This window comes from Falco punctatus, assembly GCF_963210335.1.
Source record: "Falco punctatus genome assembly, chromosome: Z".
Lineage (NCBI taxonomy): Eukaryota > Metazoa > Chordata > Aves > Falconiformes > Falconidae > Falco > Falco punctatus.
In genome coordinates, this window is record NC_137586.1 from 74,589,881 (window position 1) to 74,616,544 (window position 26,664).

A 26,664-nucleotide genomic window follows, 5' to 3' on the forward strand; every position below is an offset into this window, starting at 1 on the left:
CCAAAGTATACGTCAAACCGCTCAGGATTCTGCTGTGTATATGATCCTGTATTCTTCACTTAGCCAAAACTCCGGCTGAAGTCAACAGGAGTTTTGAGTAATTCAGAAGGACCGGGAAGTTATGCACACATCCCTTAGTACAGAAGCTGCACATCCACAGAGAAGGAACATAACCATCAGCTGCCACAAAAGCTACTTCTTAGCAGCACTAATATGAGACATCTATAAATATGGCTTAATTTACTCAAGAACTCACCCGGGGCCTGTACTCTTTGGACAGGAGATTGAAAAGGAACATGAAAAACAAGGTAGTGGTTAAAGCCAATATTGGTATGTAACATTTTACATCTGTGCAAACTTCCTTTGGCAGAGACTATCAAAGGACAGCAAATGGACTGACATTCAGATACAGAACGAAGATAAGAAATAACACTCTATACTAACTGATCAGAAATACTTACAATGAATACACTTAAATGAACACAATTTCAGTATAACTTCATCCTCTGCTGTGTGCAGGGACATAAAAGCTATGATCTAAAAATACAATAAATACCTGGCACTTCTTAGGAAAAAGAAGTCATGTACTACCACAGATATCGATGTATATATACCTTTCTTGGGTTCCTGATGCTGGTGAGACCAGAAAATGTAATTGTGAAAGTGAAATAAATCCCTGTCAGATACGCAAAACCTCTGCAAAACACTTACACAGCATGAATACAAATTGACATACCAGAGCTATGAGACAATGCTAGAATCAGAGGATATCATTACAACATTGAACTGTTAATCACGGCTCAAAATAAAACAACACGTTTATTTCACTGGTTAAAAAAAATCACAGCTGGGCATCTGCTATACCTCTTCCAGCTGGGTAGGTTGGGCTGGTACTTATTGCCCTAACATACATCTTCTGAGAGCCGATAGGCAATTCATCTTAAGATGAAAAACAAACTTCAGTATGATGACCACTTTTTATGGCTAATGATTAATGTTATCAGGAACTCAAACACTGATATTCACAGTAGCTGCCTGCCTGCCCACCTCAGTAATAATTTCAGTAACTTTTTAGGAAGAGACACCCGTGTTTGAGAAGTTTACACTGCAGTGATCCTAAGCAGAAGCCAAATAAAAAGAAATAAAATATTTAAAACTCATGCTTCGCTGTTACTGAGGAATCTAAAAATAGAAAGGCTTGAAACAAAGATAAGAGGGAATTTTCGGTTCAAACAGGGGAGTCCAGGAAAAACTGAGATGGCCATGAAAAAAACATGCTGATTAAAAAATAATTACGTCACGGTTTCTCAGGATCTTGCCGACCCCGCTCCACGCCGCCCCGCGGGCTCTCAGCCCTCCCCGCGCCCACCGGCCCGGCCGGCTCCCGCGCACGGCGGCCGCCCCCCGGGAGGGCTGCGGAGAGCGCCCCGGCCTCGCAAGCCCCTGCCGAGGCGGGGGAAGAGCCGCCCCTCCACCTGCGGACCTCGGGGGGATGCGCGCACAGAGCCGGCTTTTCCTGCCGGCCCGCCCGCCCTGTCCAGCATCCCCCGGCTGCCCGGGGCTCCCCGCACCCCCGCGTCGCCAGCCCCTCCCGCCCCACGGGAATGTGCACGCCTGGGGGTCCCGCGGGCACACCTCGCGTGGCCGGAGGGCAAGGGCAGGCCCAGCCCCGTAGCGTTCCCCCTTCCCTCTTCCCTTCCCCTCCCCGCATTCTCTTTCTACCTTCCCCTCCCTGCCTTTCCACCCTCCCTCCTCGCCCTTCCCCAGGCCCTCCTCGCATCCCTACCGACCCCCCCCCCCCTCACCTCCCCCGCCCCTCTTTGCCCACCCCCCCCGGCCGCAACCCGCCAAGGGCCAACTTGCCGGAGCCGCCGCCGCCTCCCTCCGCTCGGCGCGCGGAGCCGCGCTCACGCGGACGCACGCAGGCAGGAGGGCGCGCGGACACACGCGCAGCCCCGCGCACGGAGCTGCCTCTCCAACGCGCGCACCGTGCGCCGCCAGCTCCGCGCGCAGCCCCGGCACGTCGGGTCCCCCTTCCTCCTCCTCCGCCTCCTCCTCCGCCTCCTCCTCCGCCTCCTCCCCCCCCCCCCCGTTCCCTCCCCGCCCGCCCCCTATCGCCGACGCCCTCTATCGCCGACGCCGGGGACAGAGGGCCGAAGCCGCCGCCCGCCCCGCCCCGCCCCGCCCCGTCCCGTCCGGTCCCGCGGGGCGACGCGCCCCGCACGGCGGCTCCGCGCATCCCCCGCGCCCCCCGCCCCGCCGCGCTCGGGTTACCGGCCGGCTGCGAGCCCTCTCCTGTTACTGGTGCCCGCGCCGGGCGGGCGGGGGGGGAGCCCAGCCCCGGCGGGAAGCGGCCCGCCTCCGGGGGTATGCACGGCGGGAGCTCCCCGTCGCTGGCAGCTGCGGGGGTTTCCTGAGCCCTGGTTGCCGAGGTGGTTTTGCTACTGGTTGGGCGTTTTGTTTTCCTTTCTTTTTCGGTTTGTTGGTGTGGTTTGGCTTTGGGTTTGGTTTGTTGTTTTTTTTTTTTCTTTGTCGTCCCGTGTCCCCCCCTCTTTTGTTTTTTGGGTTTTTTTGTGGTTTGTTGGGTTTTTTGTTTGGTTGGTTTTTTTCCCAATATATTTTACGTGGTGGAACTGGCTTCCATAGGCTTCTTCAATGTCCCTTGAACCCAAATGTGCTTGCAGCGTTCGCTTTGGCAAGGATTTCCACTGGTCTGCCATGGTTCCCCTGAAGAGCCTCTTTTTGGTGTCAATACAAACTTACTCATCCCCTCAGATCCCATGCTGGAGGTGAGGAATAGCTCCTAACCCTCCCTACGAGCTGCTCATGGGTTTGCAGACCTCCACTGTAATCCTTCTATGTCATTCCTTCTCCTGGCTGAAAAGTTGTAGGCTGCTTATGGGGGCCTTTGTCCATAGACCATTCTGTACCTCTTACCATCCATGATGCCCTCTTGAATATCATCCTGATCTAAGAGATCCGATTTGAGATAAAGAAATGCACAATATTTAAGATGTGGACAGAACATGGATTCATACAGTGGCACAATGATGTTTTTCTCTTCACAATATTTTATAAAGAATTTTTTGCGCACAGAGCTGACATTTCTGTGTCATAACCCTGAGATTTTACTCATGCAATGGCCAGCTCAGAGTCCCCATTCACATTATTTTTTCTCCATATTCTTTTGCTTTTACCTACATTGAATTCCTTACATGGCCCAGTCAGCCTCATAATGTCCTTGTGTAGTTCTTTCTTCTTATTACTGACTTGAGTGAATTAATACCATGGATGAACTTTGCTATTTCACTCCATTTCCAGGCAAGACACGATTACCCTGAACAGCATCCCTGCACTGACCCTTGCAGAACCCCACACCATCCAGCACCTCCCTCCATTGTGAGAGCTGGTCATTTATTCCTGTACTTTGCATTTCATCTAAGCAATTACTGAGCTATACCAGGGCTTTCCCTCTTGTTGCCATTGCCGCTTAGTCTCCTTAAAAGCCTTTGTCAAGAACATTTTAGAAACCCAGTGTGATTACGGAAATTAGATCACCCTTATCCACGTTTTTGTTAGCCCTTTCAGAGACCTCCAAAAGGTTTGTTTAAGGAAGGACTTTACAGCAGCACCATGTTGACTCTTCTCAGATAGATTGCATTAATCCTGGTGTCCTTTAGTTCTAACCCAATTAGTATCTCCGTGTTTGCACAGTACAGGCACAAGGTTTGCAAACCTCTAGTTCTCTGGAGTCTGTACTGAAGTTTAGTGTCACATATGCCATCCTCCACTCTAGATGCCCATGTTTTAGATGAGAGGTTACATGCTGCTGTTGATAATTCAGCTGCTGCATCCTGTGGTGAGAATTCAAGGACACAGATGCTCACACATAGGCACATTGCTACCTGAATGCCGTGACAGTGAAAAAGGCTTATAATAAAAGCTAATGGTATAATATACATATATATATATAACTGCAAACTGGTAAGCTGGTGCTATTAATGTAAGTAAGAAGCTATCTTAGTAATTACCTACATGTGGCCATGGCCCTCTTTGCAAACATATGTATCTGAAAGCACACAAGGTATAGTACAGACAAAACCCCTCCAAGGTCTTTCACCCAGGAAATGTGTGCCATTCTCTGTATGTCCAGCCATCTGTTTTCTCTCTTTCATACTTTGCTGTAAATTCTCTGAATCAAGTACGGTCTTTTTTAATGTGCATTTTTTACTTGCCACTAGCATATGGCGCAGAAAGGAGGAAGGGGGACCAGCTCTGAGCAGAGCTTTTTCAGCTGCACCATCTAGGAATGTTCCCAGGAATGTCTGCAATTCAGTTAGCTGCTCAAACACAGGACTTTGTCCTTCTAGGATACCATGCTACTGTGTAGGGCATGTGCTAGAACTGCAGTGCAGCTCTGTTCAGCTTATTTGCAGGGGGTAGTCAGGGAGTAAAGGAAAACTGCACCTCCGACACCTGACTGAAGCAACTGTGCATGGATGTGCATTGCTGCTCATGCCCACCAGCCTACTCCACCAGTGTAAGACTCTGTACTCCCGCAGAGAAGTATGCCATCCAAATGGCCATGTGGGGCTGCGGAGAAAGGAGAGGAAGAGGAGCATGAGCCTGCATTTCTTTGGGATGTTTCGCAGGTCTATAATATGTTATTGGGTTTTAGAAACTTCAGTTGTTAGAAACAGAATAAGCCAATTATCATAAGGAGGGGAGGGAAGAAAATAAATTAGTCATTTTTTAGTTGCAGAAGTCTTCAGAACCATGCAGAAAGGTCCCTTCCAGACCTCAGAAACATAACTAAGATAAGCATAGTCCAGTCTCATGCTTTTTGAAGGCCTCAGGCTTTGGAGGCTGGCAATACTGCATTGGCAACCAAAGATGTTACACTGCCAAAGGGGAAACTTCAGAGGTCTGCTTCCTGGGTTCCCACCCCTCTGTCCTTTTGTTCCAACAAATACCTTTTGCTCCTCTCCTGCTTACTGGCTTTATACAGGATTGGACTGAACTGCATGACTGCAGCACAGATTTTGTTCCGCTAGATAAAGCAATATCACAAATGACACTGATAGTGTTCGAATTCTTTTTTTTTTTTTTTTATGACAGGGATGCATTTACTTAGTATTAGTTAGATAGCACATGACTAAAATACCACAAAGGAAATCACATGTTATTTCACTGTGTATATATTAATGAGATTTGCCTATTGCTTCTAATTTGTATTTTCAACAGTTACAAAAGCAGAAGAAAATTATGTCTTAAAAGTTTTGTTTCAAGGGTGTATTTTGATAATGCTCTGTAATTTTTTTACAGAATTACAGAGGGCTTCAGGTTGGGGGAAGAAGGAATTAATCTTTGCCAGAGTGCAGCCTCCCCTAATTCTTACTGTGAAGTTAAAATACATTTATCTAAATAATGAATTGAAAAATTAGTTGGTATTGTCCTAGAAACTCTGAAAGTAGGAAGAGTATAAAGATCAGCTTCATTAACTCACTGTTTGTCAATGAAAGCAGTTATTTCTAAGAATCAAATGACAGTTCCTTGCCTGTCATTCCCTTTCAGGCCTGCTTTATGTGCCCTGTGAACTGAAATTGGATATGTCACCCCCAGTATTATTACCTCATTCCTCCTCCAATGACTGACCATCATGCATCCCAACCCTGTGCTGAACACACAGGAAAAAACAACAAGAACAGATCCTCAGATTAGTGTGACATCCTTGGGAAAGTTCAAGGAAGTGCGACCATGTATCTGAACTACTGCTTGTAGGGGGCTGCAAAACTGAGGATGTTTTTCTATATGCATAGCCTGTGGCTAAGAGGGCTAGTGCCACTGAAGTCATTGGGAACCACCGACATTCAACACCTCTGACAACTGGGCCACATGCCCATGTGAGACCTTGTTATTATATCAAAAGGCTCTTATTTCTACTCTTTTTTTTCTCTGCCACACAAGCTGACCTAGTTTACAATCTGCCTCTGTACAGATGTGTCCTCTTCCATGGGCATAAAGAGGACAGAGCCATGCCAACAAAGAGTGCCTGGAGTTATGAAGGGGAAGAGATACAGAGCAGCTTGGGATGGAGAGATAAAAAGAAGGAAATTAAAGACAAAGATGTTTGGAGGAGAGGAGGGAGAAACAGGGATAGAAGAGAGTGAAGCCATGTCCGTATCAGCTGCTGCTGCTTTATCCAGGAGACAGAGGAGTTACTCAGACTCTCTGCTGTGGGACCTTGTTGGTATATTGGAGCCTAGTTTCAGTGATGCAGATTTTTTTATTGTTATGCAGTGAACCTTCAAATGGAGAATAATTCAAAGGGGATACCTACTCCTATTAAGAAGACATTCTTTCAGGCTGCTGTTTTACAGCCCAGTATACTGTTCTTGTTCTCTGTGTACTCCCAAAGATTCTGAGAGCAGTGCAGAATAAAGAAAGGAAGGAAAATACTGTGATAATGATACTGGATATGCCAAGCACATTTTTAACATTTATAACATGAAATGCAGTCCTGAAAGGCGATGCCTGATCTGGTAGCCTCCACACTGAATTTCACTGAGTATGAAAAATCAGTTTTGCTTGGGATGCAGATTTTTAAGTGCTTAGATTAACTGTCAGAAATTTTGTGATTAGACTCGTTTTCCTTTCCTTGTGGTTCCGAGTATTTCTCTGACTGCAGAATAGCATGCAAATGAGCTGGATGAAGGAATGCACTGGCTTGCAGTAGTGCGTGTGAGATGAAAATGGTACTTCTGTGTATTCTCTGTGCATTTATAAAACTAATGAATGCAGAGATACATCAGTCAGCAGAAGAGCTATGGGAAGTTTGGAGGTCATGTTCATAAATGCTTTATATTCAGTATGGGGATGAAATGTTGAGTGTTATGAAGGCAGGGAGCTGCTGGTAGGGAACTGACTGGAGATCCATGTTCTGTTCCTGCCATTGCTGATGACCTGTGATGTGACTGAAGGCAAATCACTTCCCCTTTATTTGTCTATGTGTGTTGATGAGACAGGGACTGCCTGTTAGTGGGTGTTTGTAGAACGTAATGGGACCTCAGCTGTGGTTAGGGAGTTCATACACTAAGGTAGTATGAACTTTAAAATTATTTTCTTAAGTTATTCAGCTGACTAACAGACTCATTTACACATCTCTATTATGTGGTGGAGTAGCTTGGCAAGATTTCTATGGGCACCTAGCTACATGACTAATCTCATTGACTTAAACGTGACTCCTTGAGTGAGTAATGTTTTAGTACTGGCTACATAAACTATTCTAGTCATCATCAGCTTACAAACTATGTGTGTAGCCTTGCCAGCACTTACCACACAGTGTAGTGTATTTTACTGCAAGCAGTTCTGTCACAGATATAATATCCAGTAGTAACTGTTTCTGTAATCTACACCCACATGAAGAAGTTACTCTGTTCTGTAACTGCAACAACAGCCGAGTTTCACTGACATCATGTTCTCTTTGGTTCATGGAAACTGTTAGTTCCCCTTAACAGTAAATCCGAAGAAGTAGTCAGTACCTGTGATGCTGTGAGGAGGAATGTTTTTTTATTGCAGCTCGTGAGGATACAACTGCATAAGTGACTCACAGCTCTCCCTCCTTGTGGAAAATGCGGTCATTACAAATCTGGAACTGTAAGGTTTCACTTAAAACTCTTTACAGTCTGACTCCAACTAATGTTTCTGTTTTGATTACACCTGTCTTATCTTAGTCTTTTTGTACCCTCTTCCACAATAGCCCCTGTTTCTTTCCCCTGCTGTGGGCTTTGTGTTCTCCTTTCATCTGTTCCTTTCCCTCAGCGCAGAAAAAAATCCCATTCAGTAGTATCCCTCTTTTATTCTACAAATCCCGCTTTCAAGTATGCTTCATCAATAACATCCACATAAGGCAGTCCTGAAAGATGGCTTGCCTGTGTCCAGCTTGTCTGATTGAGCCTGAACATCCGCAGGGGCAGGGAGCATATCTCTATATATTTCCTGAATTACTGCATGCATAGGAAGAGCCATATAAATATAGCACTACTTTTTTACCACAGCATTAGGTATTTAACATTTATATCAACTGCTGGGGCAGGATAATCACATACTACAGTACTTCAACAACTTTGTACAGTTGCATATTCCTCCAACCAAACAGGCACAGCAAAAGAGGCTTAAAAAACGACCATTATTTCAGAAATAGGGAACCTCTGTAACTCTTCTGAACAACACTTGAATGGCATATTCTTACAAAGAGCATTTGTTTGTGAACTAAAAAGCTTGATCCAAAGCTCAATGGAGACTCTTCCAATGCATTCAATGAGCGTTGGATTAAGTCCTTCCTGAGGAACAGATGCAGGGTTTTATTCACTACCACTAGAACAATAAAAATGACAAGACAAAGAACAAAGTTTTCTACAGAGAATAAAGCAGTGTTGTCCTGCAGCAGCTTAAATATGTTAGGCTCTATAGTTAATGTCCTGTAGAGTTAGCAAAATTGTTTGTGTAGCCCATTCACAAAATAGACGGTGCAGAAATGTTTAAATATCTACACATGAACACCCACAGTATTGAATTTCTTAGTACTTGCAAGGACTGAGTTATAAATGTAACTACAAATTGCAGTTGTGCAAACAAAGATAACCCAGAAATAGTTTGCTGCCATTGATCATCAAGACTATGATGGAAAAAAGAGGCTGGAAATTTTTTATGCTATAGTTCTCAGGTGGATCCAAAGTGTTTACTGAGACGTCGACTAAAGGCAGGCTTTCCTTTAGTAAGTTTATCTCATTTAACATAATGATTTCTTATCTGGCTGGTAGATGTTATCAAAATGTAAGCAATAATGAGTGTTAAGGAGCAGAGACATTTGCCCCTGCAGGAAAAACTGGGGCCAGAGTCACCCCAGGAAAAAGAGTCTGACAAGGGAGATGATAAGCAGCTGTGTGAGACACAAGAGACAAGATTGAAGCAAAAGGGGCAGCAAATGAGAAGAACAATTAGCAGAAACTAAGCCACATGCAACCTGGGACTTGCACCAGAAGTAAAGTATGAAGGGAATCTGATCAGAGGCTTTCAAGATGTCTGGGTAGACCTTGTAAAGAGATCTAGTGGGAGAGGGAGAGTGAAAGCAGCAGTCAAAACAGGCTGTTCTTTTGAAACATCTGCATGTAAAAAGTGGAAATTGGGAAAGCAGCCTGTATTAGAAGAGGCTGCAGTCATAACAAAAAAGACCCTTGTGATGAATATGTGGAGAGAAATATGGATTTTGAAAGACCTGAGGAACTGGCAGGGTCTGGTGGGAGGAAGTGTGATGAGCAGAGAAGGACCTTACACAAAACTTTTTATACCATGAAAGAAAGAAGATAATCAAAACCTGACAAATAATAATACACACAACTGTTTCTGTATCCATTAAAAATAATCCCATTTAAATTTTGGTAACTTTTTCAGCTAACGAGTAGCAGCCTCCGAAACAAGTCAGTGTTCTTAAATCCTGCACATTTAATTACCAGGCAAAGCCAATGCAGTTCTTACTCCAGTTCCAAACATTAACTAAATGCAAAAAGGCACAATTTGTCATGCCATCTTTTTCTGGAGGGTTGCCACAGGTTTGCTTTGACAATTATGGAGAAGAGAAATCCTTCTGTCTTTGCTTTTACTCCCACACGGGGAACCCTATCAGCCTCCAGGGACTGAAATCCCTACTACATAGAACAGTAAGACCCTCTTGCCACATGCCTGACATCTCCGCCTTTATGTTGCTACAGCCTTAATGAGAGGTCCTGAAAATTCTTGATACCTTCTGAGTTTTGTATGTTGAAGTACAAATCTTCAGCAGTTAACCTGCCTTTTCCACACATTTTAACTGAGCCCTCCCTATATTCAAGGCTAGATGCTCGTTCCTTCCAGCATAATTGCAATGGTGTTAAATGCCTCCAACTGGCATGTGTCATTTGCTGCAGGGTGGATGGCAATACTAGAAATGACTGAGAAAACCAAGCCTACCTGAAAGTCCTCAGGAAGTCAGAGAAGTGGATAATATTCAGAGAAGAAATTCTTAGCCTCATGACAAAATGCTTTTTCCCTCTCCAACAACACAATCACAGTTTCTTAAAGATATGTCTCTTTCTTGAGTTAGGAAGGGAACAGGCCCACTGATGAAACCTGTGGCCAGTCTGAAGGACTGGCTGTCCCTGCACTATGCTGAGCTCTTAGCTTCACTGCCTTTTCTTACCTTCAAAAGTGAAATCAAGGCAAAATGAAACTGTAATGAGATGACAAGACAAGCTGTTTATAGGCCTGCTAATTAAAAATACACAGTATTCTGTATGGAAATACAATTCTGCACTACAAAATTGCTGTGCATTTTAAAGTCTAACTCACATGGTTGGAGCAGGGAGTCTTATTTGTCTTTGGATATGAAGATACATGGACGTGTTTTACACAGGCACCGCAGCTTGACCGTCTTGTTACTTTGCTTTGACAGTTTCCTTGCAGAGCCACAGAAATAAAATTACAATGACAGAGGTCAAACATAATGTCTGTGATCACTTTGAATGACTGAAGATCCTCTGGCTTCCCTGACCAATGTTGCCTGCCTTGGTCATGATACAAAGACACACCTGAGGGCAATTAGCAGAGACCATAACTGGAAATGAACTCTTAACTGTGTGCTGTGACATGCGTTTCAGTAACCCAGATGAATCCCCCTCTCCATTACCCAGCTCCACTGACTTCAGCATGAGGTGAACTGTGGCCAGGAACAGGGATGGAGAGTGCGGCCTGGGAAACCAGTGATGAGAGCTGGCAGGAGTCAACTGGGGACAACGTCAGCTGCAGAAAATAAACTGTTTTACTCCTTGAAACGGGATTGTACCTTGCCTTGGATTTTTGCTGCCTATCTGTCTCTGAATTGCAATAGTGTCCCTCCGTGGGTGGCACGGCAGCAAGACATGTCCTAAACTGCCTGAAAAGTCAGGGAGGAGGTGATATATGGCTATCCAGGCTGACACTCCAAAAGATGACCAGGCAATTTTGCTGCCTGGGCTCACAAGCTCCACATACATACACTGTACAGAAAAAACACCTCCCTTTTAAACCGCTCCAGAGTGCTGAAAACATCAAAGCATCCATCATTCTGAGTTATCTGTAAAGTTTTTGGCCACAATGCATTTATGGCAGCAGGAAAATGAGGAGGATGAGGGGAAGGGGTTGTATCCTGGATCATTTGAATTTTTTTTGTTGTTGCTTTTAAGCAGCTGCCCAGTAAAATTAATTAATCTTTCTAGAGATTCCTGGACTCACTTAGGTTCTTCTGTTATACAATCTTTCATAGAACCAATGAAAGAGTAAATGGAAGTTCTATATCTCTGATAAAACATTCCAGCAAAATAGCAGCATCTTTTTGACTGCAAGACAACTTTTTTTCAGCCTACTGCTGATCCTTTTATGGCCATAAAAATTTTGCTGAAATTAGGAGTTGTCCACCAAGATAATCTCCCGACCTCCTGTACAGTAGTGTTGCAGAGAAGCCAAATGGTGTATATGTACATCTTCTTCCTTGTTACTAATCTGCAGTAATGATGGTGGGAAAATAAAGAAAAACAGCTGCAGTTTGTGCTACTCCCACACACACATGTTCTCCTTTTTGCACAAAAGCTGCAAAAATGGCTCAATAATAGAGTATGCGGTATTCTGAACCTGCACTCCAAAAAGAGCTGCAGGCATAACAGGATGTGTTTTCAATGTAACAATGCAACAAATTCTATTTAGAAAAGAATGAAAACACATTAAAAAAATCCAAGATTATTCATAAACTTTGGCTTGTTCAACAGTGGGTCCAGCTTGGCTAGTTCTGAGGACTTTGCCTTTTGGGAGAACCATATTTTTCCTTTCTTGTAAGGCAGATTATTACCTTGCTTCATGACTAGGATCAAGTGTTAACATTCGTTTATTGATCCATATCCTATCTTCACTGGTTGTGGATGTCATTACCTATTAGATATAAGAATATTTTATACTGTATTGAAACCTATGCAATTACCATTGACTTGAACCATACAGTCTGGACGTAGGGGTAGCTGGTTTCTTGTTTGTTAAAGCTGAAGGGAACTTTGTGATGGGTCTAGGTCTCCACTTGGAGAAAGTAGGCTGTTGAAAATAACAGAGATATGTGGATTCCTGTTTCCTGATTTCTGTTGAGAATCTTTCTCTTGGTATCATAAAAAAAAAAAAAAAATAATTGCAACTAAGTCTGAGTAGATTCTTTCCAGAGTTAATCTAAAACTGATGGTTTTCTTATATGAAAATTACGTTGCCCATCTGAATGTTCAGCAATAGAAAGGACAATAGTTTTATGTTTGTCTCTCTTAGCAAATACAAGCTCAGATGAGCTTACATCCAGCTGCCTCATAGAGTTTGCCTCCAATACCAGGCTTCTCCCTTCTACAAACTGTTAGCAAGTTATTACAGAAAATTTCAAGGCTTTTTCATATGCTGTGACTAAATTAATTATCTTCCATGCTGGTAAGGAAACTTTCATGGACTTTATTGACTTTCCTGTGCTAGCATTTTGCTGATTCTGCTCATGCTGCATCAACGGTAGCACTGAGTCAGCCTCCCTCTTACAATGTTCTACCATTAAACCTCCTCCTTCAGAAGGGGGTGTGTGTGTGATTATTAAAAATATGAGACCTCTTTTTTAAAACCAAGGAGAAAACAATGCTAAGTCGGATTTTCTTCTGTATGCTGTTACACTCCCAAGCACTGGAAGTACTGTGTTATTAAAACAAACTGCATTCCACAGTCATTGAACCGTTTTTCCTCTCTTCCTTAAGTATGACCTTAACTTAAGCCAGAGAAAGTTAGGGACTGATTAAACTCTAGCTCAGAGCCTTCCCAGCAGTCCTACAGGTCCTGCTTGCAAAAGATGACCTGCCACAAAGCGATTCTACACTGAGCAGAACACTGATAGCAACATGTACAAAATGTCTGGGAATGCTTATGCAAGTCCATTCTCCAGCTGCAATCAGAATGATTTAAATATCTGATCTAATGTTAACATCAAAGTTTCATTTTGACAGTTTTGCATTATCAACTTGAACCTTACTGTTATTGTTTGTGTCGTAAATTATTTGCCTAAAGAAAGGTGGACTGTCACTGACAGATACCTGTGAGGACATGTTTATTTCCTGCTTCATGTAGATTTAACCTTAAATTTGGTCATTGTTTTTAATAGCCAAGTGTATGAAATCCTTGCTATATTGTCATTCTAAATTATTAACCACATTTAGTCAGAATCATATTTGTTGTTTATCAGCAGATCTGTTTCATTTTTTTTTCTTTAAGCAACAGTTGGTCCAGCGGTCCAGCCACTTTTAGATTTTATTAGCACTTAAATAAAAACTGTGGGAAAACTGGATTTTAAGAAACTTATTAACTGTTTTTTAATGGTAAATGAAACTAGTAAATATGATAAGAAAAATCTAAGACAAGGTTTTCAAATCCTGCTTTACATTTACATTTTCTTCATTTAAAAATGTTTCTGCAGATGCTGGCTTTAACTGATTAGTTACCATGGCCTTTAAGATCTTAAAGTTAGCTGATCTGAGCTTCTCACACCAGTTCTTACTCATAGGCCAGAAGAAGATATGAACTTGCTGCATTTTTATCTTTAAATGCTTCTCTAAATGAAACAGTTAGTTATTAGGCTAAATTTAAGTAAGTGTAATTAAAGAAAAAAACCCTCTGCTTTTATAGAACTCTGAAATGTGCTTCATCAGTTTCATCTGAACCAGTTTAACAGCCTTGATTACTATTATAATTTAATTTAAATTAATGCAAAAGTTTAAAGTAAATTTAGGCATTAATATGGGCTATGTATATCCAAGTTTGCATCTTTATTTAAAAATACAGTTTTTGATGAAAAGTTGTTGGAGAGGTCTTTAGTTTTTAACGTGGTTCTTTTTGTTGTTAGATATATGTGCTTCACTGTCAGAAGTGTCAGGAGTCCTGAAGATGAGCATCTTGGTCCTGCAGGAATTCTCTTGCTCATTGACTCCCTTTCCACTCCCAACATCTTACTGACAAATATATGTGCTGCTGTTAAGAACACCTGGCTACACGCATTCACACCAGGAATGACAAAGAAAAAGGAATATCCCCATCACACCTTCTCCAGCAAAGCATCATGTTTCCATGCACCACCCAACCACACCAGGCAACCAGGTGAGGGTGACATCCCTCAGACGCTTGCCCTCATGCTGACAGCTGCTTGCCTGTGGGTTTCCAGCAGATGAAAGGAGGTGGGGTAGCAGTAACCACAGAGAGGCCTGAGAAGAAAAGAATGTGCAAGGGAAGACATGCAGGGGATTGACTGATGAGGAAGAAGGACTGAGCACTGGTTTAACATCATCCTGCAGTGAGTTGCCAGGGTTATTTAATAAGACCTCCCAAGAGATGTACTTTTATTGAAGATCCTCCTAATTCCAGCTGTTGCATTGGGCTTTCAAATATTTAGGAGGAGACCCTGTGGTAGTCAAGCAAATTCAGTTTACACCAACAGGGTCTGGTGTGCAAACTACTCCCACCACGACAACCTCCTTGCAGCTGAAGATGTGGCCCATCCCACCAAGTGCGAGGTGCCATCAAGCATTATGTCTGAGCACAGCATGGATCCCTGTGCTTCCCACAAGGATGCAGTGGGAGGAGACTTACCCCTGCAGCCTCCTTGGCTTCGGGACTTTCACAGGAGCACGGTCCCAGCGGGTCCCTCGGCAACATATCCGATCCTCCTGTGCCTACAAAACCAAAGACATTTTATTGCCCAAGGGGGAATACGCATGGCTGAGAGTCTGCTTTGCTTTGCTTGGATCCATTTCTACCAGGCACGCTCTGTTGCCAGCCTCATCAGCATTGTTAGAGAAAGCAGAAAGGGTACAAAAACAATGACTGAAAAACATCTTTGCCAGCTGGAGATAGCTTTGCATGCTGTGGAGAGGCAGCCACTGCTGGGAGAAAATGCAGTGGGTGCTTAGCAAGATAAGCATGCCATGGCGCAGGAAGGACATATTTAATTTCAGCCCCCACAGCAGCCATCCCTTTTCCTAGGGTGGTGCGCTGTGTCAGGGCTGGGGTTGTCCTGGTCCCTGATGGGGTGTGGGATGGCCTCGGCTGCCAGGTCTGGCCTTGTCATCCCCCAGGGAGCACCCCAGACACTGTTTGCTCTGTGCTTGCCTGTGTTGCTGTGCTGAAGGTATGCCTGTGCTCGCATCATCCCTGGGATGAGCTCATCCCATCTCAGGGAGAAGCCAGAGGATTTTTCAGCATTTCTGGGCATCCCAAGTGAAGGGTAACTAAAAGCATCTAGGACCCTAAAGAGCATCTCATTAGTGAATTGAGAGCGGAGTAGAGGGGGAGAATCACCTCTCTCAACCTGCTGGCCATGCTTCTTATCATTACTTATGCAAAAGGATCTGTGCATCGGAGATGTCCTTTGCTTATTTGTTGCACCTGTGGAAAGTGGCACATACTAATAGTGCTAGCTTCAGCTGTAGTGTACCTTTGGATACATGGAGGCACTGACTACACACCTGAATCTTTCTAAAAATATTGGCTGGTGGATTTTGCTGCTTTTTGGCAGCCTCACACAGACATCTTTTGCTGTGGGAGAATAATATGAAAATGTGTCAGTGCAACTTATGGGCCAAAATCATGTAGGTGCTTTTAACTTTTTCCAGGACAGGTTCTTTGGAGCTGATCCCTCCGCTTCCCACATGATGAACCATGGTGTCCATGTAGTCCACAGAGCCAATAGGTAGACTCCAGCAAGGTTTAAAGACTGCATTTAAACCACTGGAAGTGCATAATAACAGAACTGGAACCTTTATTCCTTGTCGTGCTCTCAGCACTCTGGAGAAGTCCACAAATCCAGAAGTCTGACCCTGTGACTTGGCCACAGGATTGATCCCTCCTCTGCATTCTTATTCATCTTTGCTTGGGTTCCCCTAGAGCATTGCAACTTTGGAATTGGTGCTGCAGAAAAGGCATCTAGTTTATTCTGCCCTGATTTATTTTTTCTATTGTTTTTTTTTCTTTCTTTCTAGTTCACTTTGCTAGTGTTATTCATGCTAATCTCAGGCCAAAAAGACCCTCCTCATTATATGTCTGTAAAGCATTTTAGCATAGTGGGCACCTGGTTGTCTCCTCATACCTATATGCTCTCCTGCTATTCAAATACAGATGTAAAATAGAGCTTTGTGCCTTTTTATACCATTTCACTAAAGCGTCCCTTCATACTCAGGCCATTGTGCACCTTTTTCTGCAATGTATTTGGAATTGTGAAGCTTTCAGCATGTTGTCCTTGTGTGGATGTCTCTGCATTAGCAAGTAGCTGTGAAGTAGGGATGGCACAGAGAACGGGAGTAGTTGCTACTGACACCTCTAGATCTGTATTGTACATATTTCCAGGATTTATTGTCAGGCTAGATTTAGTCTGATTCCCTGTGCTGAATGTTACCACAGTGTCAGAAGGAGTAGTACTTGATTAGAATATTTGTGTTTCCACTAGTGTCTGAAAAGTATTTCATGTGACCCCGCAGAAAAGTTTCTGGTGGTTTTCCACAAAAAGAACTCTTGCCTGCAACTCAACAGTCTCACCACATAGTGTGAATCACTTCACATCTCAACCAGTTGCAAATGTGGTTGAGGAAAGAAGGATGAGTTCACTAAAACCATACTACAGCTCTCTGCCAAACTGCTGATATATATACAGCCTATGCCCACCAAGAAAGAAACGTCTGGTGACTAGGATGCTAAATGGAGAGGTGGGTTTCCTGATTTCATACCTGTGTTACAATTAGCATTCTGCATAGCCCTTGATAAGTAATGATATTTATCTAAGTTGTCCACCTGTAAATGGTAATTCCCATTGGTGTGGCAACACATGAAAGACTGAGAGCATTACAGCGGTAATACTTAACTGAAACAAAAGTAACGAAAGTACAAAGCCTATAAATTAACATACGTAAGAAAAGGATAAACTTCCCCCAAATCTCACAAACTTATAACTACCATAAGCCTGAATAGATGTCATCTCCACACTGTATTTGGTGTCAGGCCATATATGCTACAGCATTGGCCTCTAACTTGATCTTCAATGAGGACATAGCAACTATATAATCACCCTTGGATTAGAGAAAAAAAAAATCCAAGCATGTTCACATCCATGGACATGTTGTAAAGGCTGCACATAGTACCAGTTCATGCTGCTGTTAACACAGCTGAAGTTTTACGTCTATCATCGTCTGTACAGCAACGATGAAGTAACTCAACCAGAACAGCTGCAGGGCAGCCCCATCAGCACTATTGGGGCTCAGTGGCTTTTCATCCATCTCTGTGCCTGCTAGCTTCACTTCTGTGTAGCGCTATGCTGACTTATTTGTTTCCTTTTATTTGCTGTTGATTTCAGCTGTGAATAGAGTTTGATGGATGACAGGAGTTTAACAATAAAGAGGACCAGACAATACAACAGGAATGAAGCTGAGCTAACAGTCTCTTTCCTTAAGAGACTTACCCATGCAGACTTGGGAGACAAACCGAGGTGCAGCTATAAGAAGGAATTTGGACTTTCAGCTTACCAGCATCAGCCAAAAGAGAAAGAAATGGATGCTGTCAGGACAGGAAGGATGAAATTTAACGATAAGAGGCAGATGCCCAGTTCCTGGTGATGTAGCTGGCAGTGAAAGTGCAGAATATGGATGAAAAATAGAGGTACTGATGAGGGATCTGTAAAACTGCTGTGCACACCCACTCATTGCTCTTAACAGACAAGGGGAAACTAGCAGTTCATTCTTGAATTACGATTCTCCATGGTCAGCACTGTGACAGTGGGGAAAACACCTCTGCATTGCTTAGCAGTGACCTGGGGCAGTACACTCATCTCAAGGGTGCTTGCTTCATCCATCTCAGTCAGTCAACCCCTTTGGGTTTCTGCTCTACTTCTATAGGTCCTGGACAAAGACAGGAAGCTAAGGTGCAATTCAGCTACCAAAGAATGTGAACTTTCTACAGGGGCCCACAACTCCTTTAGAAAATACTTCACGCGCAACAATTACCCAGAAACCAAAGGCTTAGGGTCTTAATTTTGCTATTTGTTTTAGCAACAGTTCACCATATAGACTCCATTGCTGTATTGTTAAGCTGGTGGGAAACAGCTTCGAGCCCTGTACCACACAACCATTAACACTGGAGTAGACTGTATCCATGTGAAACCTGGCAGCCTACATCCTCTGTCAAAACTGGTGCAGCAAAGGGGCAAACGGTAACATAAGAGGTGCTGAATCAGGGAACATCTTTAGGGTAAGATTAGTCTTCTTGGAGGAAAAGGTAGATAAAGCATTTATGACTATTCACCAGGAAAACTCCTGCAGTGATCAAATCATATTAAATCAAGCCTTCTTCATGTCTCACACGATACTCACACTTGCTACAAAAGGTTAGGGCATAGTCAAATGTTCACTTGCATGGCAGCTGGAGCAATTTAAGATTTATTACTCTCATCCACTGAGGCAGGTTGTCTGTGGGAGCACTTTTAGTGCTTTTCAGACTTCCTTTCAAGGAAGGTTGCACACATGTGCCAAAAGGACATGTTACTGCTCCCAATTTGGCCCTCTGCCTGCTGGAGGGTGCTGCCATATCAGATCTACCAGCTGGTCTGCTGCTCACCAGAGTGCATCCTGCTCTGTTCAGGCTGGAAGAAAACAGGCCAGCTCCAACCACATAAATCCTGGATCGTTACTAAGCTTGCATATTTGGTCTTGAACAGGTCAAAGAAGCAATTTATTAGAGCAAGTATTTTCACTTGACTTGAACCACAGAGATTCCTATGTTTCTCAGTCCAGTTTCTTTCAGCTACATGTAACTTGTCAATAAAAATGAAAGCCAAACCATGTCCTTGTGTTGCTATCTTGGCAGTGCCCAGCTGAGCCAGCAGACAGATGCCATGTTAAAGTACAAAGTAGAGTGTGTCACCAATTACTCCTGTGAATAATAAAAGTCCATTCAGAAAAAGAAAACCCTCAAAGAAGGAGAGGGAGAGGGGAAAAAGAGACACAGTCTAGGAAAAAAAAGACCTTTCAGCAAGAGTGCTGACATGTTTATTTACTGAACCACTAAATGGCTTGGTAGCTTCAGGGTATTCAGATTGGGAGAGGTCATGTATCAGGATGAAGACAAAGGCATTACTTAAGTGTTGAAGAAAACCACTAATTTATCTGGTTTTTTGCACTTACTTTTCCTCTAATATATGCTATGTTTAGGCATTGCAGCCTTGCTATATTTTGAAACAGTAAGGAATCTTTCTTATCCTTTTAACCATGCTTTGAAGGCTCACCTCGAAGTGCTAAGAAAATATTCTAGTCTTAGTTTCCAGAGAATCTTCAGTCTTAGAAAAACTATTATGAAGAGTGCTGTAGGTGCCACTTCTGTTGTGATATGAGTGTCTCTCTGGCAGCAATTGTCATTAAGAGCATAAGCTCATTTAATCTGTTTTTCTGCACCTGATAGCAGTTTTATTCACTGAGGTGGATGCACAGGTTATAGAGCTAATGGCACAATTCTCTTTTGCCGATTTATTTTTCTGTTCCAAATGATTAATCTTTTTCAGCTTTCACACTGTGAAATTTGGAATTTGGACTTAAATACTAACAAGGCAAAAATCTCCCTGCTAGGGCTAGTAGGAGAGAAGTCACACCTGCTTATGCCCCATTAAAAAGGAGCCTTGGCTGGTGTCATTCCTCAGAGGGTGCTGGCTGGATTGTGGCCATGCCAGAAGCAGGGTGTTGTGCCTGTACTAAGAATAGGTGTTGAAGGTTCAGTGTCCAAAATTCAGATGGACATTTTAGTTGCAGATGTAGCCTGCCACCATACTAGGAAACACCTAAACAGACTTGTGTTGTTGGTTGCAGGTGGAGTAGTTAAAGCCATTGCAGATCTCCATCACTAAGGTAGATTAGCTTTCTTTAGCTCAGTCAGGCTTTCAGGAGTGATTTGAACTAGCCCAGGCTAGCAATACTCTGAGATGGCTTTTGCATGCTTCAGTTGTGTGGAAAGTGTTGGCAGCTTGGGGGAACAGTTATATCTTCAGCTATTCACTACAAGGTCATGTAACACCAGTGTCAAAACTTGTCACTTATTTGTTCTAATCAGGAATTCTTGCCTACCAACATCATTTCTGGTGAGCAGCAGTGGTGAACTAATGTTGGTTCAGATTGTGCATGTATTTTCTCACGGATTTAACTCTGGGTAAAACCCTTTCAATAGTAGCATAACTAAGCTGCAAGTGTTCTGTGAAGCTCACCATTTCTGCTATGAAGCAGGCAAAAGCCCTCAAAACCATAACCTACAGATATTTTGCAATGAAATCTTAAGTATTGACCAGTCCTAAGGTGAAAGCTATTTTAAGAGATTGCAGTGTTACTTAGAAAATTGCTCCCAATCTCAGCAATCTTGTTCACAGTGAACAGTTCATGAAGAAATTGAGAGAGAAACACTGAAGTTTTTGGAGGAAAAAATGTCTGCAGGAAATAAGCTAAAACTCTGACATGAATTGGGAGGCATAAAAAAGGGAAAAATTGTGACTCTGGTTTCTCCTACTTGTAATACTTTGCCTTGGAGTACATTCTCTTGTTTGGAAATGCCAGGTAAGAATTGTGATGTTCCATCATTAAAAGAGCAAATTGCCTCCTAGCTTTGCCTAGAGTTAGTTCCTGTATGTGGCAGCAGTGCAGACAAACAATGAATTCATTGCCTTGCACAAGGGTTTAGAAATGGCAAAGAACTCCTTGAATGATATAGAGAAGGGAAGCACAAGTGACTTATGCAAATTCTTTTTAATCATGACATATTAAGCTCAACCATAGAAAGAAAGCAGAAGGTAGCACAAAAAATATCTGCTGCCAATAACCATTTTTTGCCAGAAGAAAGAAAAGCCATCAGTTATACAAACAGTGCTGAAAATGCATGTCTGAAAAGCAGTCAGGGAGACAAATAGCTTGTGGTGCTCCACCTAGATGTTTTCTTGCCCCCAAGAAATGCATGTGCATAAATAACACAAAGATGAACTTCTAATCCTCTCAGCAGAGCCAACTGAGAGAGCTGCAGGAGCTGTGTCCCATTTCCTTAACTGCAAAGTAAGACAGTTTATCTCCTGTCTTCATCACACTAATCTTGCCCACACTGAAGCAGATGAGGCATATTTTTATGTCCTTTTCTGTTACCTGGAGTTAGACCTGTAGATGCATGTTCTGACAGTTGGGAGTGCTACAAGTATATGCAGAAGATGCTATGGATGCATCTCCAACAGTGATGTTATACATTTCCAGTTGCACCTAATTTCCTCTGGTGGCTTTTAGCAGCAGACAGGACGTTCTCTGTTAGTGGATACTACTGCTGAAGTAAGTGGCCATGCCTTTGCAGTGCATCTGGTGGGGATGGGAGGAAAGCAATCTCCATTTTTCAGCAAACTGTGTCTTCAGATGACTCCTCCAATTATGCTTGTCTGTTTTTCCTTGTGGTGAGGAACCAGTCTGGCTCAGCAAAGTATATCCTCATATGCATCAGAATGTATTACTTTGGAAGAGGAGGGACAATCATACACCTCTGACATTTAGCTGTAGGTAATAGTGTGCATATGAGAGAACCTATCACTGTCAATTTTCCTCTCACACCTCACAGTCTGCTTCAGGGGTGACATTTTGGACCTGGTTTTAATTATAATTTAAAAGGCTCACTGAAGGCGCAGTAGAAACAATTGAACCACACACATCCTAGTGGATTTAGGAATAAATAGTTATAGTTTATTCTAAGAAGCCTGCCAAAAAAGCCATATGGGAAGATTTTCACAGTTAACCCAGGAGTTAAACAGATAAAGCAAGGAGGTTTTACAGCATAAGACCCTGAAGAAGTATTTCAGTCCTTGGCAAGGCAAGAGAAAGACCCCTGAATAGACTGAGAGTGGGCTCATTTGCTTGATAAGATTGTAGCTGTTAAGGGCCAAACTGCAGTGAGGCATTCCTAGCCCAAACCGTCTGGACTGGTCTAAGGTTAGACCACCAGTTTTGCATACCTTTGTGTTAAGATTGTACTGTCGGTTACGTTGAAGAGATGTGCAGTTTTTATATCAGACAAATTCGTATCAACACTCCATTGCCAAGCCAAAACTGCCAGTTTTTGCTTGACAGAAGATGGTCTTAATTAATGCCTTGTCTCTATCTTCTTTTGTTGTAAAAAGTAATGTGCCAGGTATGGAAGAACCCACCTCAACCCTGCATTCGTACCAGACACATATGTTAGTGCAAATCCTATAAATTCTGCAACAGTGGAGTCAAATCTTGCTTTTCCCAGGGCAGGCACATGAGAGTTGAAAGGTACAGGTGAGCTGGTGTTACCATGGCATAATCCATGACACAGCTGGAAAGTCATGCAATCCATGAGAGTGGGCACTTTCAGGCCAGATATTTGGTTCCCCTAAAGCTAAGAGTAGATCTGTTATCTGCAAGAAGACATCCAGATCACTGAACAATGTTAGTAGCTGTATAGTCAAAGTAAAATCACTGCTTGATGTAAGGTTGATATAATCTGAGTTTTAGCAAAAGGACTAGAGATAAGATCCAGACGTTTAAGGATGAAGACACCTGTCTTCATGTAAATTTAGCTGTGGTGCATGGTAATCAGTTTCAGTCATTTTGGAGGCAGTACTTAAAAAGTAAGTTACTGCTTAATTAGAGAAGATGCATCAGCCTCTGGCCTCTGTGGATAAGGTTGGCAATCTTAAAAAAATCACATATAATTAGAAAAAATTATAGTGTTTGCTTTCAAAATACTGTTTTCTCAAAAAAGCAAACTGACAGGCCAACATAATATCCAGATATAGTGTATCCTCCTCAGTTATTCACACATCACCTCCCCAGATTAAAATAGGCAGTGAAATGTTTCATTTCCCAGACACAACATTCAAAAGAGTCATGACTTGTTGGTCTAAACTCCAGTGATGTGTCTTATCCAAGCCATATGCTTGAGGAGTTCAATAAAGAATTGCTTGGCTCACAAAGTAAGAGAACAAGTGCTTTGAAAGCAAAAGCCAAACTAAAAAGAAAATATTTATTATTTTGGTGTCATGATATTGGGCTATATTTTGCACTTAAAAGGTTTAATGTTTAAGGAAAGATCACAAATTAATGTGCAACGCCAAATGGTCCACATCCATCACCTCCCAGCCAATACTTCAGGCATTATAAGAAGTATAACAAGCTGCATAAGTACTTTTTGAGTCCTGCTGCACAGAGATGGGCTAACTGGATATAACTTTTCAGGCTGTCCCACACTTTGGGGACTCATGTAAAGATGGCATCCTGAAAATTAAAACTTGGATTCTGCCTGGGACTCTGACCAAACCTCCACATTAATAAACTTGACAGAAGATTAAAGAGGTGCTTTCTCTCTCTGCTTCCTAAATAATCACAGCCAGCCATGTATTTTCAAGTGGATCCTGGCTTTGTCCTCACCCAGTTCTTCAAAGTCACAACAGTTGCTTCTGAAAGCATGCCCTGCTGATGCAATGCAAAAACACTGACTTGTGTTTGTGGTATGCTAAACATGGCTCTTCAAGGGTAGAACAAACAGCTATGGCAGAATCCAGTCAGTCAGAAAATGCTCATCAACCTCGGCAGACTTGTGGAAATTATCAGCTGTTTTACTTAGTGCTATACTCTCAGCTTCTTGTCTGTCCCATGATGTGCATTGTTTAAATTTGAAATTAAAAACATTACTGAGGCAATGAACACCATTAAGCACTTGCATTCCATGGTGCATCAAAGAACAGTTAAAGCTAATGTTTCTCCTTGGATAGCTATGCTTGCACTCAAGTTTTTGGAGCCTCGTGATTTTAGCTTACAGCACCCTTACCTGCTGGGGCAGAACTCATGTGCAAAGGCAGCTCGATGGTGTGATAGGTTTCCCTGCCTTATGAGGCAGTCCATCCTTGCAGGCTACACCAAAGTGGAAGCTGTTGCATGGACAGTATATGTGACTGGGCAGTTTTTGCAGAGCTTGAGCCCTGAGTCTAGCTGGGGGCAAGCTAAAGCTGTGATAAACAAAACTGACTTCCTCTTAAAATGTAGCTTCTGTAGTGTACATGCCACTCCCGTTATCTATCCTATTTCTTTGCCTCCTCCACTCCTTCTTGGCATGAACAATGAGGAGCGTTGATTCAGTAAAGTGTCTAAGAGAATTAGCTACCCCTGAGAAAAAGCAGAGTAGAGCATGTAGCAGGGTACCAATAAACATTTTTCACAGATCTCATCTTGACAATAGCCCATAATACCGGTGGAATAGAGCATGAAGAAAGCATAACATTGCATTAGGGTTTCAATTGCCTTTTGTATTACCTGTTACTCAAATACTTATTGCTTCTTTGTTGGAGTTATTACTTATTTTTATACAATTTTAAACGGTAGCGTTTTAAAGAGGCAGCCTGCCCTGTGGAGAGATTCAAGCTTTGAAAACAAATACAGATCAGGGAACTTCATCATCAGGCTGCACTGCACATTTAGACCTGTCCTGTTGAAATCTAGCAAGCTAAGATTCTTGTGAAATTTCTAGAAATTAGAAAGGTATCAGAAAGCCTCTTTTTGAAAGAACCACTGTACTTTCATGTCAAGTCTTACCTGGAACATGAAATTGTGGGGACATAATGAAAAGATGAGAGGTGGTTTTTGATGGTTTTGGTTGGTTGGTTGGTTTTGTTGTTTGATTTTTGGTTTTGTTTTCTATAGATGACAACCAAATTACTTGATCCTCAGCAGCTCTCAATTTGTGAATAGTTCAGCCTGAGTTTAAGTTAAGATCAGTGCTGCTTCTTCATTCAGCCTATTCAAATACTCTCTTCACAACCTGTACTGAGTAACAGATAAAAATAACTGTCATGCTTAATTTATTTCAACTGTGTAGGTAGGTTGTTTGGATTTTCTGCATTCTGTTTCTGAGAACACCAGTGAGTCTTCTCCTAGCTCAGTAAAAGACAGTTTCTAAGAACACAACAAATGCCCCACTGGACCAGACCAATGGTCTTTGACAGCAGCAGTAAGACACTTCATATATGGAGAAAGTCTGCACCCAGCCTGTATCTTCAGGCTTTTCCTGTGCTTCCTCCAGCATCCACAATCACTAGATTAGGGATGTCATTGGACATATCTCTGCCGTGTCCCTTTCATATGTTTTCTGGATTTGTTGTCCATTGGTTTGTTAACATGGAGACATTTATCTGCCAGGGTTTATTTGTGTCTTGTCTCTTTTCTTTTCTTTTCTTTTCTTTTCTTTTCTTTTCTTTTCTTTTCTTTTCTTTTCTTTTCTTTTCTTTTCTTTTCTTTCCTTTTCTTTTCTTTTCTTTTCTTTTCTTTTCTTTTTTCTTTTCTTTTCTTTTCTTTTCTTTTCTTTTCTTTTCTTTTCTTTTCTTTTCTTTTCTTTTCTTTTCTTTTCTTTTCTTTTCTTTCTTTCTTTTCTTTTCTTTTCCTTTCTTTTCTTTTCCTTTCTTTTCTTTTCTTTTCTTTTCTTTTCTTTTCTTTTCTTTTCTTTTCTTTTCTTTTCTTTTCTTTTCTTTTCTTTTCTTTTCTTTTCTTTTCTTTTCTTTTCTTTTCTTTTCTTTTCTTTTCTTTTCTTTTCTTTTCTTCTCTTCTCTTCTCTTCTCTTCTCTTCTCTTCTCTTCTCTTCTCTTCTCTTCTCTTCTCTTCTCTTTTCTTCTGTATAAAAACATCATCTTCATGGTGTAAACTACCATGTTTAGTACTGCCAATTCAGAAATCTTTAAGGAGGATGGACAATGAATCCATGTACTGTTATAAGTTATGATCTGCTAAATGGCTTAGTAATTTTGCATGTCTAAGATATGACTGCAAAGAGATTGAGTGCTCAGGAATTTAAACATTCTTAAGTCTGAATTTCAGGCTACCTTAAAAAAAGCAAAGGCTTCTTTTCTGCATTCTGTTTCTGAGAACATTTTATTGTATCCAGAAGCAAAGGCCGTCAAAGTAGTCATGACTTTCAGGAATCTTAGCATGACTTTCAGGAATCTTAGCCTCTAGCAACGTTTGTTGCAGAGAAAGGATGGGCAGAATAGGTTAACATTCACCGTGGACACCCTATTTAATAACAAATTAGGTTAACAAGGAAAGACAGATGGCAAGAGCAGACAAGACAGTTTGAAACCCAAGGCCTAATTCAGTTTTAACACAACTACACTGAATGCCTACTGAAGTCAATGAGATGTTGATATCAGGTCAGAATTTGTTTCCCTGTGTTTAGCAGAAAGATGTGAATAGTTGAATTCAGATAGAATTTTTTTGTTTGGAAAACAGGGATGGTCATATGAAATTTTCAGTGCTACCCTAAAGCCTATACTTTAAAAACTATTAGACTTTATGAGCAGAGATGTTTCCTACATAATGCAAATACAGTTGAGAGACTGTCTGGCCTGAGGCTTTGTATATACATAATGGAAATAAACAGATGGAGACACAAGCAGAGGCTTGTTTAGTGCAACCTAAATGGAATGGGGCTATGAATCCTTGTTCCCTGAATCTGAGCTAGTTCTCTAATTTTGGGGTTTCT

General features: G+C 42.2%; 1 protein-coding gene across 5 annotated transcripts in view; it reads right to left on the minus strand.

Moving 5' to 3' along the window:
• The window catches only part of PALM2AKAP2 (PALM2 and AKAP2 fusion), a 272,605-nt gene that overhangs the window by 98,189 nt on the left and 147,752 nt on the right, over nucleotides 1–26,664 (minus strand). For 4 of the 5 annotated variants that reach the window (XM_080370982.1, XM_080370984.1, XM_080370983.1 and 1 more), the window contains one exon: nucleotides 14,719–14,801. In XM_080370982.1, the coding sequence (XP_080227108.1) occupies nucleotides 14,719–14,801 (83 nt within the window). Of the gene's footprint in view, nucleotides 1–1,863; nucleotides 2,048–14,718; nucleotides 14,802–26,664 lie in introns of those variants that run through there. The other variant, XM_080370985.1, reaches the window with a different exon arrangement.